Below are 18,249 nucleotides of genomic sequence, written 5' to 3'. Positions count from 1 at the left end.
ATGGGCCCATCAAAATCTGGTCCATCCAAGTTTCTTAGGGGGTGGGGCTAATTCTATCTCACTCCATTTCCAGGTGGATTTTAAATGGAAAATCCTTACAAATTCATGTGGGAACACTCTTTCTAAAACAACAACAACTTATGAAGTTCTCTGGGGGTTGCACACTGCCTTGATTCAGCTATTTATTTGTTTTATTTTTTAAAAAAATATATTATAAACTTTTAAAAATAGGGCATCTGGCCACCCACAGCGTGGAGCAGCTAATACAGTGGTACCTCAGGTTACATACACTTCAGGTTACAGACTCCGCTAACCCAGAAATAGTACCTTGAGTTAAGAACTTTGCTTCAGGATGAGAACAGAAATCGTGCTCCAGCGGTACGGCAGCAGCGGGAGGCCCCATTAGCTAAAGTGGTGCTTCAGGTTAAGAACGGACCTCCAGAATGAATTAAGTACTTAACCTGAGGTACCACTGTACAGGGGAGCTCCCTGATGCCTCATGTTTTGAATGCATCTGCAGCTTGTCCTTCAGACAGTAACAGGTCATTATGGCGGCTCCCATTTAAAGAAGCTAGGCAGTAGGCACTACACACCTGAAGCTCCAGGTCATCATCTCCACCAGTTAAAACATTTTCCTAACTTCATATGGGAAAGGCAGGAAGTAAACTCTACTTCCACATCATTTTCATTCAATCAATAGAAGACACCCAAGACCATCTAGTTCATGATATTCTGTAGGAGATACCCTCCAATTGTTCTGACCATAGACGGGTTCATATGAGTTTCACTGGCTGCACACATAGATACAACACATACACACCATGCAAACCACACACACTTTCTCCATGAGCCCAATATCCACTGTACTAGGTACAAAAATGCCTGCATTCATGCTACTAGGATTTATGGGATTGAGGGCACTTCCCTGCACGCAGTGTCAATTTGTAATAAAGATCCAAACCATTGGAGGTTTTTAAGCAGAGGTTGAATGGCCACCTGTCATTGGTGCTTTAGCTGAGATTCCTGATTGCAGGGGGTTGGACTAGATGACTAGAGTTGGGGTCCCTTCCAACTCTACAATTCTATGCTTCTATTAGGATGGGAGAGCGGTTCATTCAGTTTGTGAATCTTTAGCTTGTGAATTTAACTTTTCTGCACTTATGGTGGCAATGTGAAATCGTGCACGCCTTGGGGTATTGGAGTCTTTGCAGAAATAGAATTAATATACAATTAATATACAGTGTCCCCTTTGCTAGCATTGTTAGGGGCAATAAATGATTCTAACCAACAGCTCTGTGTTATAAAGAGCTGTTGATCTCTTTGGAGACAGGAAGGTGCTGGCACTCAGATGATGGACTAATCCTTTACTCTTGATATACCTGAGTTGGACACTTGTCCTAGTGGGAAAACTGACCTGTCAAATATGTGCTGCTTTATGCCTTTATCCTTTTATGCAGGTTGGCAACTATTTGTTTCATATATGCACAGAGAAGAATACAGGAGACAAGTACCTCATACACATGGAAGACTGTGGAGAGAACTATTGGAGTAAGAGCTTTGGAACCTGGTTTGGTTTGCACTTTTGGTGTTATTTTGACTGCTTTGCTGTCTTCAACTATGAGACTGCTGTCATGGAAAAGTTAAGGAGTTCAGAAATATCACCGTGAGTTCTTTGGAAACTCAAGTGGATACCATCCAGACTTGGCAGTTATTAATTTATCTGTTAGGCCTAGGATTTCATCTGTTGTCACCACTATTTACCTCAGTTCCTCAGAGTCCCATCCTAAGTTCAGGCATAGCTATCTGCTCTACATCTTCCCTGTGGAGACACATGCAAATAGTTCATTTGGCCTTTCTGCAATGTCATTTTCTTCCTTTAGCACACTTTTGTTTCCCTTCTCATCCAAAGATCTGACACTTTCTTAACTGTACTTCTTGTTCCTAATGTGTTTAAAGAATGCTTGTTGTTGGTCTTTATGTTTTTAGCAATGTGCTCCTCTCTTTTTCCCCATCTCTTATAGGCTTCCTATTTCTTTTGCCAAGGTTTGTCTTCCATTTTGTTCCCCTCACAAGACTATCATTTTTCTCAAGAAGCCTTTCTGTCTCTGTTATGTACTGAGTTGAATAGGATCCAAACTGCAGCAGTCTGATTGGTCCTAGAACAATAGGATCCAAATTGCAGCAGTCTGATTGGTCCTAGAACAATAGGATTCAGAATGCAGCAGTCTGATTGGTCCAAGAACAATGCAGCAGTATGATTGGTTGGCAGGAACCACCCAATCATGCTCCAGATATAAGTGAATCCACAACCTGATTGGCTTACAGTAGAATTCCAGAATTAACCAATCATGTGCAGCCCATTGTGTAAATAATGTATATAAAGCAGATACTTTGAGGGGACTTTCATTCATTCCTCCTCACCACTATGAGCTGAATAAAGAGCATGAAATCACTTTGCGACTCTGAGTATATTTCAGTCTCTAACAGCTTCATTGACTCTGTCCATTAACCATGTTGGTATCCTCTTGGCCCTGGTTGTACTTTCCCAAATCTGCATAAGCTTTCTAGCTGAGCTTCTGTTACTGTGATTTTGAACCCAGAAGCATTCCAGAAAGGATGTAGGAATAGCTAGGAAGTCTTGGAAATGGGGCTGAGAGAGGCAGAAAAACTTAGTGTACCCCTATAAATGTGATGTGAAGCAGGATATGTTGGAGTGTTACTGCTGTAAACCTTGCATATTAGGCTCAGCCTAATAGGTGAAAATCTTATATCATAGAAATCTCCGAAATCTCCAATGACTTTTATTTCAAGGAAACCAAATCCAAGGTTGGTATCCCTGACATGTTTTGCTGCTAACAGATTGGGTCATCAGCAAAACAGTATAATATGGAGAAGCATACATTTGCCAGAAGAGCTCATTAACTCTCCCTGTGATGCATACCCACCAACATTTCTTTGATGAAAGTAGGAACGTCCTATTCTATAATAATAATAATTTTATTATTTATACCTCACCCATCTGACTGGGTTGCCCCAGCCACTCTAGGCAGCTTCCAACATATATAAAAAACATAACAAAACAATAAACATTAAAAAGCTTCCCTCTACAGGGCTGCCTTGAAATGTCTTCTAAAGGATGTATAGTTACTTATCTCCTTGCTTGGGGGTCACAGAACTCCATACCCCCCCCCCAACATTCATCCAATGAAAATAGGGATATCCTGCCATACCCTCCAATATTTTTCCCATGAAAATAGGGACGTCCTAAGGAAAAGCAGGACATTCCAAGTTCAAATCAGAAACTGGGACAGCTTCTGTAAATCCGGGACTGTCCCTGGAAAATAGGGGCACTTGGAGGGTTTGTGTGATGTGCTTCTGCTTAGCTCAGGAGGTTACCTGCAGGTTACAGATCTGCTCATTGCAAAAAAAATCATACATGGGTAAGCTTTTATTCCCACTGACTTTAAGGGAAGTATCTGAAGTTCCATTCTGACTTTAACAATTGACTTTTCAAAAGTGCTCCTCAGTTCGTTGTTACACTACCAGTTGTGCTGGTCTCTCTGTCCTGGGAGACCCCAGTGGAGGGATAATTCTGGGGTAATGTGATGGTGAGATTATTTATTTATTTCATAAAATTTGATTTACCCCCCCCCCCAAAAAAAAAAACAACTCAACCTTTCAAAGCAGTTTACATATGCAGATATAAAGGATTTTTGGTAACCCTCCACAGGGCCTAGGGGAATGTAAGATTCTGCAGCTTTAGGGAAAACATTGAGATGTCACATTTTTCCCCATCATGCTTCGTCAGCAGTTTCAGAAACCTACTCTCAGGGGCGGACTTTGGTAATCATTCGTAATATGGTGCCCTGTGTGAGGCAATAATTTGGGGCCCCCCAAACGGACCTTCTCAACTTTGGATCTTCTCCATTTTGTGCCCCCTTGGCTTAGCACCCTATGTGGGGGAACTTCCCACACTGCCCTAAATCTGATGCTGCCACTCTCCAGCAACGCAGAGCAGAGCTTTCAGTGTGGCTGCCCCTGTTCTCTGGAACAACATTCCCACTGAGATATGATAGGTACCCACTAGCTATACTTTCCAGAAATAATTAAAGACATTTTTGCTTTTCCAGACTTTTCCAGATGGATGAAAAGGTTTCTGCCTATGGTGTTCATTTTGTATTATGTTTAATACTGTACAATTTTTAAAACCTATTTTCAACTGTTTTACTCCTTTTTAAAATATCTTAGTTATGTTTACGATGTGTCTGTGAATCTCTCTCTCTCTCTCTCTCTCTCTCACACACACACACACACACACACATTCAAATATTTAATAATAATAATAACATTTCCCCCCAAGCAAGTCAGGCAAGAACTCATACAACTCAAATTGTTATTTGTATGATTAGATTATATTTTTATTTGCTTGCAATTACTTTGGAGAGAAGCCCAGCAGTCATGTTGTGGATTTTCACAGCAGAGGTTTCAAATTTTTGCAGAGGAAACACCTCCAAGTCCTTAGAAAGGAAGGCTGGTGGATTACAGCATGTATCAGAATGAATAAGCAGGTGGAATGAAGCGGGACGAGGCCTGGAGCAGCACAAAAGACTTCTGGGAGAGTTTATGCTACTGGTGCAAATCCAACCTGGTTGTTGCCCAGATCGTACACAGAATAGTAGGACCTAAGGAAGACATCACCAAGGATCCACAGAGGCTGTCCATTCTGGGATGGCAGGTAAGTGGGCATGATGCCAATGCTGCAATAGCCGCTGTTGTTCTGTGAAAGAAAAATCACAGTTGTCATCAACTTCATGGCATGAATAAGAAACTACAGAGTAATGAGAGAACACTACATTTCAGCACACAAAACTTTGCACCTGAATGTTGAATTTCAAGATTTTTGCCCTTTTCTTGGTCAATGTTTGGCTTTTATTTAAAAAGTATCTGTAAGACTGGAGATATACTTCAGAGGTCCAGACTATGGGAAGCCCAGAACAAATTAATAATTAATAATTTGGACTGTGGTTTTGTTGTTTTTTTATTTTAGTTTATTGTTTTTAATTGGATTATAATTGGATTATGATTATGATTGGATGGATATGTTAATTGGCTGTTTTTATTGGAAAATTAATAAAAAAGATTTTTTTTTAAAAAAAAAAAGGTATCTGTAAGAGTGCAAACTTGCATTAGCAGCTGTGTAAAGTACAGTTGCACACTGACCCTACACAGAGGTGTAAGAGCACTGCTCTGCAGTCAGAAGGGTACAAACAGCATCCCAGTAATGAATGGTCCAGGTATGTTCTCCATCTCTAGGGTACAAGCACTTTACACCTGCATCCTACTACATTGCCATAGACACTAGCTGCGTTTCCTAGTGGTTATTTTTAAAGCCTGCTTTACATCACATATTCCCCATGGTAGATGAAAAACCACATAGGCAGTTTAGCCAGAAGCAAGTCCTTGGATGAGACAACCAGCCCTAAGTACTGAAACACCCACCAGCAAAGGGAAGAAACCTTTTCCAGTGCCTGGTGCCATCAATCAGTATTAACTGATGGCTTTAATTATGTTTCCATTAATGCTTTTCACTGATTTTATTCTTACATGTTGTATACCACCTTGATATTTGTTTGTGAAGGTGTGGATTAGGACTATTAAATAAATAAACAAATAACACATTTTTGTGAAGGTGTGGATGATTAAATAAGCAAACAAAGAAATAACTAACTAACGGGGAACAGCTTTTCAGTGGTCTCACATACCTGAAGGACGTAGGCTGAGGGGCTCAGAGGGAAACTGCTTCCACCGATGACAAAAGTAATGGTGGGCATGCTCTGGATGTTGCTGCAGCTGACCACATACTGTGGGAGGAGAAGTATGGTAAGAGCTAAGCAGCAGCATATTTCAATGACTATTACACTTCAAACATTACCACCACTAACTAAAAAAATGAGGATCCTTAGGCGCCCTTTCCCTGGTGGTTAAAACTGAAATGCAGATCTTCAATGTTTGTTCAAAGTCAAGGTGGGAGTTTGTGGCAGGAAGATGATAGAGGAGTTTTCTGACAGCTGGTAACACTCCCCACTCATGGGCGGAGGAAGTGGGGTGTGGTGGGTGCGGTCCGCCCCGGGTGTCGCCACTGAGGGGGGTGACAAAATGGCGGGCAGCACTCACTGGGGGGGGGGCCTGTAGCATGCCCGAACCATGTGTCTCTCCTGGGAAAGATGCGGTGGCTTGGGCACGCACAGGCTCCGTGCTGCCCAAACGGTCCACCTGCTGCCTCCCCCCAGCTGTAGGGGAGCTGAGTAGGAGGAGGCAGGCAGACTCCAAAGTCCCTGCGGTGTGCCCCATCCCTATGGGCAGCTTGCCTAGCCCTGCCCTCTCCCTGAGTGGCTTCCTCTGCTGCTGTCCCCACCCCACCAGCCAAATAAGAGAAATATATTTCCCTGAGTCTACACTCCTTGCATGATCCTTTGAACTATCCACTGTGTGGGGTCAAACAAGAACATGCTAAGTTTCATGGGTGCTGATACTGAGCATCTTCAGATTACTGGTGCTAAGTGGTCGTGCCCCCAGTCCACAGCTGCGTTCCCCCCCTACCTCGCCATTGCTGTCCTGCTCAGCTCCAATGTATTGCATCAGCTCTCCAAAGACCTGCTGTGGAGCAGTGAGGAGGGACGTTCCAGTATCCACAATCGCCTGGCATCCCTGGCTGCACCAGTTGCTGATCTGGTTGCCAATATAGAAGCTAGAGGGAAAGAGTTAAAAAAGTTGTCAGCAGTTATATTCCCATTAAGATCAAGGAGCCGCAAGACCATAGGATGTCATGCTTCCTTGCTTGCTTTAGATGTTTTCATGGCATCATCAAAGCTGCCATGGTTTTGAGCTTTTCATAATGACCAAAAGCAGGATTGCAGTCTTAGGTTTTTGTAATTGGGCTATAATAATCACAGCTCTTCTTTCCGTGTCCTGGAAGATGCAGAGGGCCAGAGCCAGAAATAAATGGAATAAGATATGCTTGCAGATTGTTGAACTCTAATTTTCAGCATAAGCAAAGGATATTTGTATTTTAGTGTTCTGTTGGAAGCCGCCCAGAGTGGCTGGGGAAATCCAGCCACATGGGCGGGGTATAAATAATAAATTATTATTATTATTATTATTATTATTATTATTATTATTATTACTCTTTGGATCATGTTTCATGGTATGCAAAATAAGATGGGGGGAAATTACTCAGCTGGCCCAAGGGAAAATTACTCAGCTGGTTCAAGGGAAAAACTCAAATCAAAGAAATGTCCAGGTTTTCAACCACAAGCCTCTACTGAAGCCTGATCAGGCTCCCAGTAGACATGATCTATGAGAATAGTCTCACCTTTCGATTGCAATTTGCCAGTAAGCTTCTTGGGTGACTGGAGTCCAGACAATCTGTCCAGAGTAGAGGCTGGAATCAACTCCTCCCAAAGCAAGTTCACCACCCTGGTTGCCCTCTTGCCTAGAAGGACAAATGCACAAGAAGGGGAAACACTTCATTATTTACATACATTCACTGAAAAAGACAGAAAGCTGGATCTGGAATCAGCCATAATTAAGAGTAGACCTGTCGCCATTTATGGGACAAGACTAAAGTGGGTCTGCTCTAAGCATGATTAAAGCTGCAATCGTAACCCCACTTATAAGGGAGTAAACCCCACAGAATTAAATAGGACTTCTGAGTAGGCATGGCCAGGACTGCACTGTAAGCCTGGATCCAACCTGGAAAGACTCTAAAATGGAAGGTGCTTTACACAGAGCAGCAAACATCTCCTTTGTTTTATGTTTAAGTTACTTTGAATTGAATGCTATTATAGATATGTGGCTTTATAACCTTGCAACCAAGGTCCATCATCAGAGGCAATGGCATATATTAGTGAGAGTGTTGGATCTTGGGCTAGTAATTCTCCCTCAAGCTAGTTGCTCAGCCCTAGCATTTGTACAAAATAGCAAAGGACTATTTTGTAATTGACATGTCTCAAAAATCCCATTACTGTTGTAAATTTTTATTTATTTTTATTTATACTCTACCTTTTTCTCCAAGGAGCTCAAAGTGGCATTTATGGTTCTCCCCTTCATCATTTAACTCCCACAAGAACCCTACAAGGTAGGTCAGGCTGAGAGGCAGTGACGGGCCCAAGGTGATCTAGTAAGTGTCATGGCTGAGTGGGGATTTGAACCCTGGTTTCCCAGGTTCAAGTCTGACACTCAAGCCACTACACCATACTGGTTCTCAGTAAACAGTCTGTTGAATCTGAAAGCTGTAGTCAAAGAGAACCAACCATGGCCACTGAGGGGAGATTGTCATTGGATAGTGTTGAACAGGAATGAATGAACTTATGATAGAAGTGAGTCAATAATTCCCCATGAGTTTCTCTTCCTTTGTCTAGTTTGCCCATCACTGATGGGGGAAGGTACACTTCAAGGTTAAAGCAATGGTAACAAAATAGGCGAGTAGCTTCTGGTTTATATTGACTTTTCCTAAGGATGCCTGAGGAATTTGCGTTGTGAATTCCAATATGACCTGACATGATCTGCCCTTCCCAGACTGCGCTGTGGATCAGAATGAAGACATCCTTCAGATTTCACCTTTCTCTGAACTTTGCAAAGAAATGTTTTTGACACAAAAAAGCAAATCAGAATGCTTTTTAAAGTGCACAAAGTGTAAAAAAAAAAAGTGCATATTTTGTGAGAAAATATATACAGAAAAGCATGTTGGGAAAAATATATTCAAAAGTAAGTATTTAAATATGAATCTTCATGCATATTTTTAAAATTTGTGCTTATGAATGAACAAAGCGGGAAAGTGATATGGACTGGAAAAAGACCAAGCCATCCTTCTCTACTGAAAGGTGCCCTGAGAAACTTAAAAGAGGGATAGACGGAGGCAAGGCAAATGCAAAAGAAAAAGAATTTTTTTCATCCATACCCGCTCAGGTAGAAGCCGAACACTGGAGCATCAAGAAGGTTCTGCTGGAGCATCCCCTGCATGACTGTGGTGGCACCACCAGAAGAAATGGCAGGGTAAGCCAAGCCCAGGATGCCGTCAAACTGGGCATAGACAAAGTTTGTGCCAGGCTCAGTCTCACTCAAGCCAAATTCCTGGTTGGTGATGGAAATGCCTTGGATCTAGAAGGGAATTGTAGGAAAGAGTCATCATCACAACAAAGCAGAAAAAGCATGTTACAAATGGGAGAAAAAGAAACCTGCCAGAAAAGCACAGCATATGCAATATGCAATGGGGATATTACAGGACAATTCACTAACCACTTTTTATCCTGAGAAACAAGTGATCTAAATGGACTTGGGTCACTCAAAATGTCTGGGAAAATGAAACCTCTCTGGGCTCATTATCAAGATGAGGAGATGAACTTTCAAGCATTCCTCTCTTGATTTTCTGTTCATTGGGACTTCATAACAATACCTAGAAATGCAGTTAGCTCTCTTCTTTTACCACCTTAAAAATATAGTAGACTAATCCAATAAATCCCTTGAGCTAATGAGTATTATGCATGGAATATAAGAGCAGTCACTGCGCTAGTGCATTGTCACTACCAGCTGCCTTGTTCCAAAGTAGAAATATCAGTTCTCATACTACTGTGACAGAGAAAGTGGCACCACTGTAAAGTGGACAAGTGCCATCAAGAAATATAGCAGAATGGCATCACACAAAGCTGTTGTGTGCCATGCAACTGGGGGGAAAGGGGACATGGTGAGGACAAGTGACAACAGGTTTGAGAATGACTGCTCTCTGGTCACTGTGGCTATGCACAAATCCTCTTGCCTGGTGCATAGTATTGAAATGGATGCACATATTCCTGAACTGGCTTGCCTTGCCTATGCCACAGATGCTTTCTTGATAATGACGCTCTTTCATTAAGTTCACAGAGTGCTATTGAAGAACCAATTGTTGAGGTTGGCTGTAATAGATCTCCAAGTATATTTGTACAAGAGGGTTTCTCCCCACCCTCCACTGTATCTGCAGCTTTGGCTGTGCCTTCAAGGTCACTATACTTTGTTACCTGTGTGATCTAAGTGCATTGCATTAGGAATGTTAGAATGGATTCCTTCCTGGCAACTAAATTACTATCTATCTGCTTCTGCTGCAAGAAGCAGTTTTTAATATTCTGTTGGGAACTATCCAGAGTGGCTGGGGCAACACAATCAGATGGGTGGCATACAGTTGTTGTTGTTGTTGTTGTTGTTGTTGTTGTTGTTGTTGTTGTTGTTACTATTGAAACCAATATAGGGTGCACTGCTGCTTACCGTTACGGTATCATAGCCAAAGAGCCCAGTGAGGCTCCCAGTTCCATACTGCAAAGAGAAGGTCTGGTCGTTGGTGGAATAAGTAGAAGACTGGCTGGGGTTGAACAATGGGTGGTTTGCTGGTGGTAGAAATTAAAGAAAAACAGACTTGTGTCACTTTTAGGCTCACAACAAAACCAGGTTTTAATACCATGTGTGTCACTCCCTCTTCTCATCCACCATTGAACCTGAATCCGCAGCTGCGAGTGAGAAAAGTTCCAGCACCAAAATATAAACCCAAAAATCATTCTTCACCTTTGTTTTGCTTAGAGCAGTGGTGGCCAAACTTGGCTCTCCAGCTGTTTTGGGACTACAATTCCCCTGACCACTGGTCCTGTTAGCTAGGGATTATGGGAGTTGTAGTCACTGTCTGAGGAAGAGGAGTGCAGGGGGAGTGCACCGCCCCCGGAAGCACAATCCCGGTGGGGTGCCATCGCGGCTGCCCCCCCCCGCACTGGGTGCCACACCCCTGCAGGCAGTGTGCCACGCCTCCAGGACACACGCCAGCCCCACCCCCACCTGCTCTCCGCCCCACGGTGCCAGAGCATGAAGCTCCGCCACTGGTTGTAGTCCCCAAATGGCTGGAGGACCACGCTTGGCCACCACTGGCTTAGAGGATACTCACTGCAAGCCTGACTCTGGCAGTAGACTGATGGCACCCAGAGGTTGGATGACCCAGTGTCAAAGAGAACCAAGAAGTTCTGGGGTGGAGTTCCAATGCTGATCTCTCCATAATAGGACATCTAGAGAAAGGAGTACATTGCCATCAACAATAGCCTCCCCACATTGATATCTGCATAAATTCCCAGCACATGCAATAGAACATTTTGCACAACCGCCCCAAAAGGAAGCAAAAACTACCCATTACTGTAACTACCCAAAAATATTCCTCATATATATTTTTCTTCTTTTGATTTTTCATGCTCTCCCATATATTTTAATTTAGAGTGATGCACAAAGAGAACCACAATTCCATTCTCAAAACTTAAAATTCCCATGATTTTTAATAGTCACATATTAGGACTCAAACATTGATATTCAGCTAAATCTGGACTTCTTATTCCATTCAGCACATGTTGAAATCCTAGCCTTTACTCTTTCCTAGTTTTGCTCTTTCTATGATTTTGGTAGCTTTTCTTAGCCAACCGTATACTCACGTCCATGTAGTTAGCAAGGGGTTCGTAACCACTGGCATAGTTGTTGAGGTACTTGCTGGCAGGGTCATAATGATTGTCCTTTAGGAACTTTTCAAGGACACCCTTCTCCTTCATCACCTCCCGCATGGACTTGAACTTTTTCAGGGGAACTCTGTATGGGATGAAGAGTTAGATGCAGAGTCAAAAAGACAGCTGTACACTCTTTGCATATTAAGTATGCTCAGTGGAATATCTTCAGACCATTGATGGAATTCTCTGGTCTGAACCATATAAGCACACTAACTTCCATCTAATTCCATCAGGGTTCAAGCTAACCTGACACCATCCTAACCTTAAAAGGCCACACTAACTCTCACACTGTGTTGTTAACAAGGAATGGAAAGCCAAGAGGGACACTTGTACAGGTTCTTCCACTGGACTTCTCTTCTGCGATATTGCATATTTCTCCTTTCCTCCCTGCCCAAAAGTGCTCTGTCTATCTTTCATCTTACTTGTTATTTAACCAATACCTACAGCTGCTGATTCAATAAAAAGGTATTAGCTAAACTATTTTGGATCCTGTCTTTGCCCTTCTCAGTGATTCTCTTGCCTTCCTGAGCTTTGTCTGTTTAGGTAATGATATCTACTGCAGGGATGGCAAAACGTTTTGGGCTCAAAGGCCACATTCATCCTTAGCCATCGTTCTAGGACTGCGTGCCAGCAGTGGGTGCTGCCAAAAGTGGGTGTGCCCATCTCACAGTCTCACATACATACACACAGAGGCACACAGCTCCCTCTTCAGCTGAGCAGCTGAGCAGTGTGTGTGTGTGTGTGTGTGTTATTGCCCACTAGCTGTTCATCAGTTAATGTTACACCTGACAATCAAGGAAGGATCAATTAACATGCCAATTAAGGCTCTAGTTGGCTCTCTCTGCCCACCCCAATACCTACGGTATATATTGTACTTAAATAATTAAAAAACATTTCTCCTACCACTACCAGAATTAGAGTGATCTTGCGGGACCAAATAATTGCTTGTGGAGACACATACATCAGGCCTTCCTAGCTCTAAGGAAAATAAGTTTTTTACCCATATACTGTACATACTATGAGTAGTAAGATTCCATGGCTATTAACTAGCATCACTGAGATTGGAATCTCCATATTCACAATTTCCAGAGAGGTACCGTAGTTGTGTTAGCTTCTTGCAGCAAAAACAATGAAAAGTGTTTAAGATCCCACAAAACTCTTCTGTTGTTTTTCAGTGTTTACAGCATAACTCTGATTTGCTGAGGAGGACAGAAAAATGATGGCTGTCACCATCACGCCTCCCATGAGCTTACCAAGGACATCTGCCTGGCTACTTTTGAGAAAAAATGCTGAGCTAAATGAATAATTTGTCTCATACATTAAAGCAATTGATGTAGGGAGTGAATTGAATAGAGACTGAAAAAGGCCTGCATAGGAAACATACATTCATCATACATGCAATTCTCTTCCCCCCTTTTTAATTTAATTTTTATTGCAAAGTGAATACTGTCATTTTAATCATTGATATTCTGCCCCATAATGACAGCTTCCTAACCTTATTTATTCCAATTTTCTAAATTTCCTTTAATTTCCTTCCATTTTTTGCATCATAAATGCAGTTCTAATAATGCAGTGAAATACAAATGAATGAAAGAAAGAACATTAACAGTATAATCCTTCCTGTGCACATCTCCTGAGAAGTTCGGCCCACTGAGTTCAGCAGCATTTACGGTACTTTCAGGTAAATGTGTACAGGAGTATATATATATATTTTTTAATGTACATTTTGTTCTCACAGAAGTTATTGGGAAATGCTATGCATCTTTGCAGGAAATGTCATGTCAATTTGATTCCAATGTCTTGAAAATTTCAAAACAAAAACAGTCTCAGTTGCTTACTGAGAATTTCTGCCTTTGGATAGAATATTGTGGTTTTAAAGGCTTTTATAAAAATAAAGTTTCAATGATAAAATGCTCTGTGTTGCACTTTACAGCTATATTTCTCACTTAACAACTTGATAAAAGAGCATCGATGCTATTATCTAAATCAAGAATAGCCAACATTGTGCTTTCCATATTTTGTTGGACTACAAGTCCCATCATCTATGACCATTGGTCATGCTGGCTAGGACTGATGGGAGTTGAAGTCCAACAACATCTGGAGGGCACCCATTATCTAAATTTTATGAGCTAACTGTCACAATCATTACTATACTCAGAACGACTGAATTCAGTACATAGTTCTGTAGACATAGACTTGCTACTGAAATCCAGTAGAAAACAATGGATCTCAGGCTAGTCATTATGACTAACTTGGTCCATAGGTTTTTAAAGATCCTAGGCAGCAGTCCTAGGCATGTTTATCTGGGATTAAGCCTCGCCCCGAATGCTTATTGCTTACTCCCAGACAGGAGTAAGTGATGAACAGCACATTATTACTTTACAGGCACATTGTGCTAAACATTCATACTTCATTGCTGCTCTTTTTTTCCGGCTACCAAGCACAACTGAAGCCAAGAATCACCCGGAGAGGCTGCACCATGCCATTGTTCCATACTCACTTGACAACAGCACCCTCACAGAGGTGAAGGCACACCAGGGCAAGGATCAGCCACTTCATGATGTCTTCTTTCTTCTGAGCAGTTTCTAAAGTGTATTCTTTCACTGCTGCACCTTGGTCTTAAGACACTGGGTAAGTGTTGGCACAGCAGGGTCCCTTCTTATATACCCTGAACAGTGCTGCTTTCACCGCCAACATGCAGCCAAGTCACATATCAGAATCTTAACAATGGGTCAAACAATTTTTCAAAGGCATTGCAGAACTTTTATCTCAATCGCTATTATTTAATCGGAAAAGCAAATGATGTTTTGTGCTAAGCTCATATTTTGGAAGTAGAGGTTGACATTGGTTCTTATCATCATATATTCAGTTCTCTTTAAAACACACACACACAAGGTCCTTGCAAACTACATCTCCAGCAAGCACTTGTTTTATCTTTTACTTGTATGAGATATGATAGTTATAGTGTGTGTTTTCATAAGGGGGTGTTAGCATGCAGGGGGTGTTAACATGCAAAACTTTGATTAGAATGGAAAAATACGAAGCCCTAAACAGTCATGTGATCGTCACTGTTTCCATCCAAGGTATTATCAGAAGCATTCCAGCATCACTAGAACCATACTATACCAATCAAGATTGAAAGTCAAATTATTTGACATTAACAGAAAAGGCCCAAAAGGATCCAGTCATATAGAATGAGCAGAACAGCTCAGAATAGAACAGGGGTGCCCAAACTTTTTTCAAAGAGGGCCAGATGTGATGAAGTGAACATGCATGAGGGCCAACCGAAGTTGTTGACCTTGCTGAGCTTTTTTATAATTTTACCCCAAAGTTGTTGAGCCTGGGATAGAAAATTGTGTTGTGATATATATACATCCTTCTTCTGTTCCATGCCTGCTCACTCTGCTCTTCAAGCTATGGAAGCTCCCAATCTTGTGGATTTTTGCACCATGAGGTACATAGTCATTGTTCCCCGTTAGGTGATAGGGAACTGCCACTATGTACTGTGCTCTGGATTAGGGACGTGGGTGGCGCTGTGGGTTAAACCACAGAGCCTAGGGCTTGATGATCAGAAGGTCAACAGTTCGAATATCCGGACAGGGTGAGTTCTGATTGCTTGGCCCCTGCTCCTGCTAACCTAGCAGTTCGAAAGCACAAAGTGCAAGTAGATAAATAGGTACCACTCCGGCAGGAAGGTAAACGGCACTTCTATGTGCTGCTCTGGTTCGCCAGAAGTGGCTTGTCATGGTGGCCACATGACCCGGAAGCTGTATGCCGGCTCCCTTGGCCAATAAAGCGAGATGAGCGCCGCAACCCCAGAGTCATCTGCGACTGGACCTAATGGTCAGGGGTCCCTTTACCTTTACCTTTACTGAGCTCTGGGGACACGGAAAGGGTCTTACGTAGAACAGGGAGAAAGATCAGTCCACTTACCGTATTGATCAGGAGATGCCAACCTTTGGGAGCCCATGGACACGTGTGCAAACTGGAGAAACTGTTTTGGGCACCACACGCACACACAGTCAAGCACATATCACAACCTTCTGCCTATGGCAGAACACTTCTAAAAAGCCTAATTTCAGCAGGGAGAGGGGACACAGCAGGCATGAAGGAAGGCCTCTGTGCAGAGCCGGCCCACCCATAAGGCAAGGTAAAGTGTGTGCTTCAGGTAGCAGAATCCCCTGGGGCAGTAGATCTGGCCTCCAAGGAATGCATAGCCCACTGCTGCAGTGGTGGCAGCACTTGCGCTATGCTCCTTAGAGGCTGAATCTACCATCTCCTCAGCAGCCTTCTTCGTCATGCCACCTCTGCAGCAGCCTCTTGTCAAATAGTAGTTGCTGCTGATCTCCCCTGCTTGTTCCCGATATAGATCTTTATTGTGCTCTTATTCCTGATCTTTTCTCACCCCTTGTTCCCTAGACAGCCCCCTCCCCCATTTTGTGGTTTGCTTCAGCTGCCAAAATGTGCAGCCAATGGTGGGATGTTGGATGGAGACCCCTGATATAGACTAATGGCTACGTTAATATGTAGCCTCAAGAGCAGGGGTAGGCAACCTAAGGCCTGTGGACCGGATCCGGCCCAATCGCCTTCTAAATCCGGCCCGCAGACGGTCCGGGAATCAGCTTGTTTTTACACAAGTAGAATGTGTCCTTTTATTTAAAATGCATCTCTGGGTTATTTGTGGGGTATAGGAATTCGTTCATATATTTTTTTCAAAATATAGTCCAGCCCCCCTCATGGTCTGAGGTACGATGGACCAGCCCATGGCTGAAAAAGGTTGCTGACCCCTGCTCAAGAGGATGGAGGGAGGAAGTGCTGTGGCTCTGCAGAGACATACCAGATCAAATGTTACATGAACATTTCTTCCTGAAGCAACAATAGTTTGCTGCAACAAAACATCGAGTTTCATGACTTTTATTGAAGATGCATTTTTTAAAATATGGAAATGCTTTTTTTCTCCTTTATTGTGTGTGTTTATACACTTTTAAATAGATTGTACAGTCAGGTTTGTGGGTTTTTCCAGAGCGCTCCTTAGGAGGTAGCTTCGACCAACTTGGCTGAACTGAAGTACAGTAAGCCCCAAACTTACATGAATTTAACTTGTGCACATTCAGCGTTATGTGTGTGGCAAAAAAAAAAAAAAAATACTAAGGGGGTGGAAAAGAGGTGAAGTTCCAGGAAAAATGGCTTTGGCAAATGCATATCAGGTGTGATAAGGCTCACCTTAAGTGAATGGCTGCTTATCATTGCCCTCTTTATAATTAAATCTGCAGAGGGCACTAAATTTTCCACGTGGTGCGGATCCTGCCAGATCCTGGTTGAGGTGAATGGTACCGGGTGAGCAATTGTTGCTGCTTATCTGGTAACCAGCAAGGCTGCTTCTGGCTGTCCTTACTCAGGCGAAATAGGATTTGCTTTCCACCTTGGATAAGATTGTGATGGGAACAGGCATTAGAAGGATAAAATGAAGTGGCTCCTAACTACAGTTTGTAATGTACAGGAGATCTCTAGAAAAGGCATTTTAAAATGTGTGTGCACACTGTATGTAATCTGATCTGATTCCATTTGCAAGATTTTCAGTACAACAGTAGGAACGTTGACCACCCTGCATTGAACAGCATACCACCCTTTTCTACTAAAATGAGCAGAAATGCAGCTGCATGTAGCATCCAGGAAATCGATCCCACCCAACTTCCTACACAGGTATCCTAACTTTCATCTTTAGACACATCCTGAGATGGAGCAATTCATAATGATCTGACTCTACACAACGGCATTTCTTCCTGAGGCTGAGGAACATTGTGTTTGTGTTCAGGTTAAGTCTTCGTCATTCTGTGACATCCTATGGTTGTTCTAGACTCAACCAGCCAAGAATTTAATCTACATTGCAGTTACTGTAGGCCATGTGAGTGAGTTTCATGGCTGAGCAGAGAGATTTGAATCAGGGTTCCACATGTCCAAACCAAATATTTTAAATCATTCCAGCTTGTACTGAATTGGGCTAATTTGGGAGGAAGGGCAGGAATAAATTCAATAAACAACAAAATTGTTTTGGTTGGATTAAGTCATGTAGGACCATCTCCATATCCCCCCACCCCCATTTTCCAGATAATGCAGTGGGAGAGAATGCATTGTAGAGATCCAGGATAATTCTTAAAGCCAATGACTGAAACTTCACGTGGAGGATGTGGTTTTCCATAGCTCAGAAAAAGTGGAAAATTCAAATCAGGGTGCAGATTGCTTTAGGCTTTTAGAAACTGGTACATTTGTCAGTGAACCTCAACACTTGCAAGTAATTTGGGGACTTTATTGATGATGCCATGAGCCATGCTGATCCAAACATAGTGGAATTCAAGAATGAGACTCTGAATTTGAGAGTGCACCTATTTTCACCCTGATTTTCTTACTGGATGCCAAATTCTGTACCACTTCTGGCATGCTTTCTCTACCTTGGTGTTTAAGGACCAATTCCTTGATTGCCTGCCTGTGACTCAGGTTGAATCCCTCCATCCTTTAAGCATAGCTAAGTACATACAGTACACCCAAAGGCACACCCTGAATTCTGACACACAGTATATAGTGCTGCTGTTCGCAGTTGCTGTTTTCTCGAATGCACAGTGGATTTCTGCAGTTGCATCACGGTGAAAAACCATCTGCAGCTTGAGTGAGCCACTATTTTTCCGAATAG

The 18,249-nt window shown here is 42.5% G+C and overlaps 1 protein-coding gene across 1 annotated transcript; it reads right to left on the bottom strand.

Moving 5' to 3' along the window:
* Nucleotides 1–4,408: 4,408 nt before the first annotated feature.
* Nucleotides 4,409–14,294, bottom strand: LOC310709502 (gastricsin-like). Its single transcript, XM_083509252.1, has 9 exons — nt 14,062–14,294; nt 11,493–11,643; nt 10,961–11,078; nt 10,297–10,415; nt 8,960–9,159; nt 7,373–7,492; nt 6,601–6,748; nt 5,763–5,861; nt 4,409–4,777 (listed from the first exon to the last, which is right to left on the bottom strand). The coding sequence occupies exons 1-9, from the start codon at nt 14,118–14,120 to the stop codon at nt 4,622–4,624; spliced, it is 1,170 nt and encodes a 389-aa protein (XP_083365378.1). The 5' UTR covers nt 14,121–14,294; the 3' UTR covers nt 4,409–4,621.
* Nucleotides 14,295–18,249: the final 3,955 nt, after the last annotated feature.

Source organism: Podarcis liolepis (assembly GCF_965112155.1).
Source record: "Podarcis liolepis genome assembly, chromosome: 6".
NCBI lineage: Eukaryota > Metazoa > Chordata > Lepidosauria > Squamata > Lacertidae > Podarcis > Podarcis liolepis.
The sequence above is the reverse complement of the archived record's forward strand: the minus strand, read 5'-3'. Positions and strand labels throughout refer to the sequence as shown.

Coding starts and splice junctions, on each gene's coding strand:
- LOC310709502 (XM_083509252.1), bottom strand. CDS start 14,120: ATGAAGTGGCTGATCCTTGCCCTGGTGTGCCTTCACCTCTGTGAGGGT. Junction 11,644..14,061: donor TGTGAGGGTGCTGTTGTCAA/GTGAGTATGGAA, acceptor CATCCCATACAG/AGTTCCCCTGAAAAAGTTCA. Junction 5,862..6,600: donor AGCAGGACAGCAATGGCGAG/GTAGGGGGGGAA, acceptor CTCCTCCCACAG/TATGTGGTCAGCTGCAGCAA.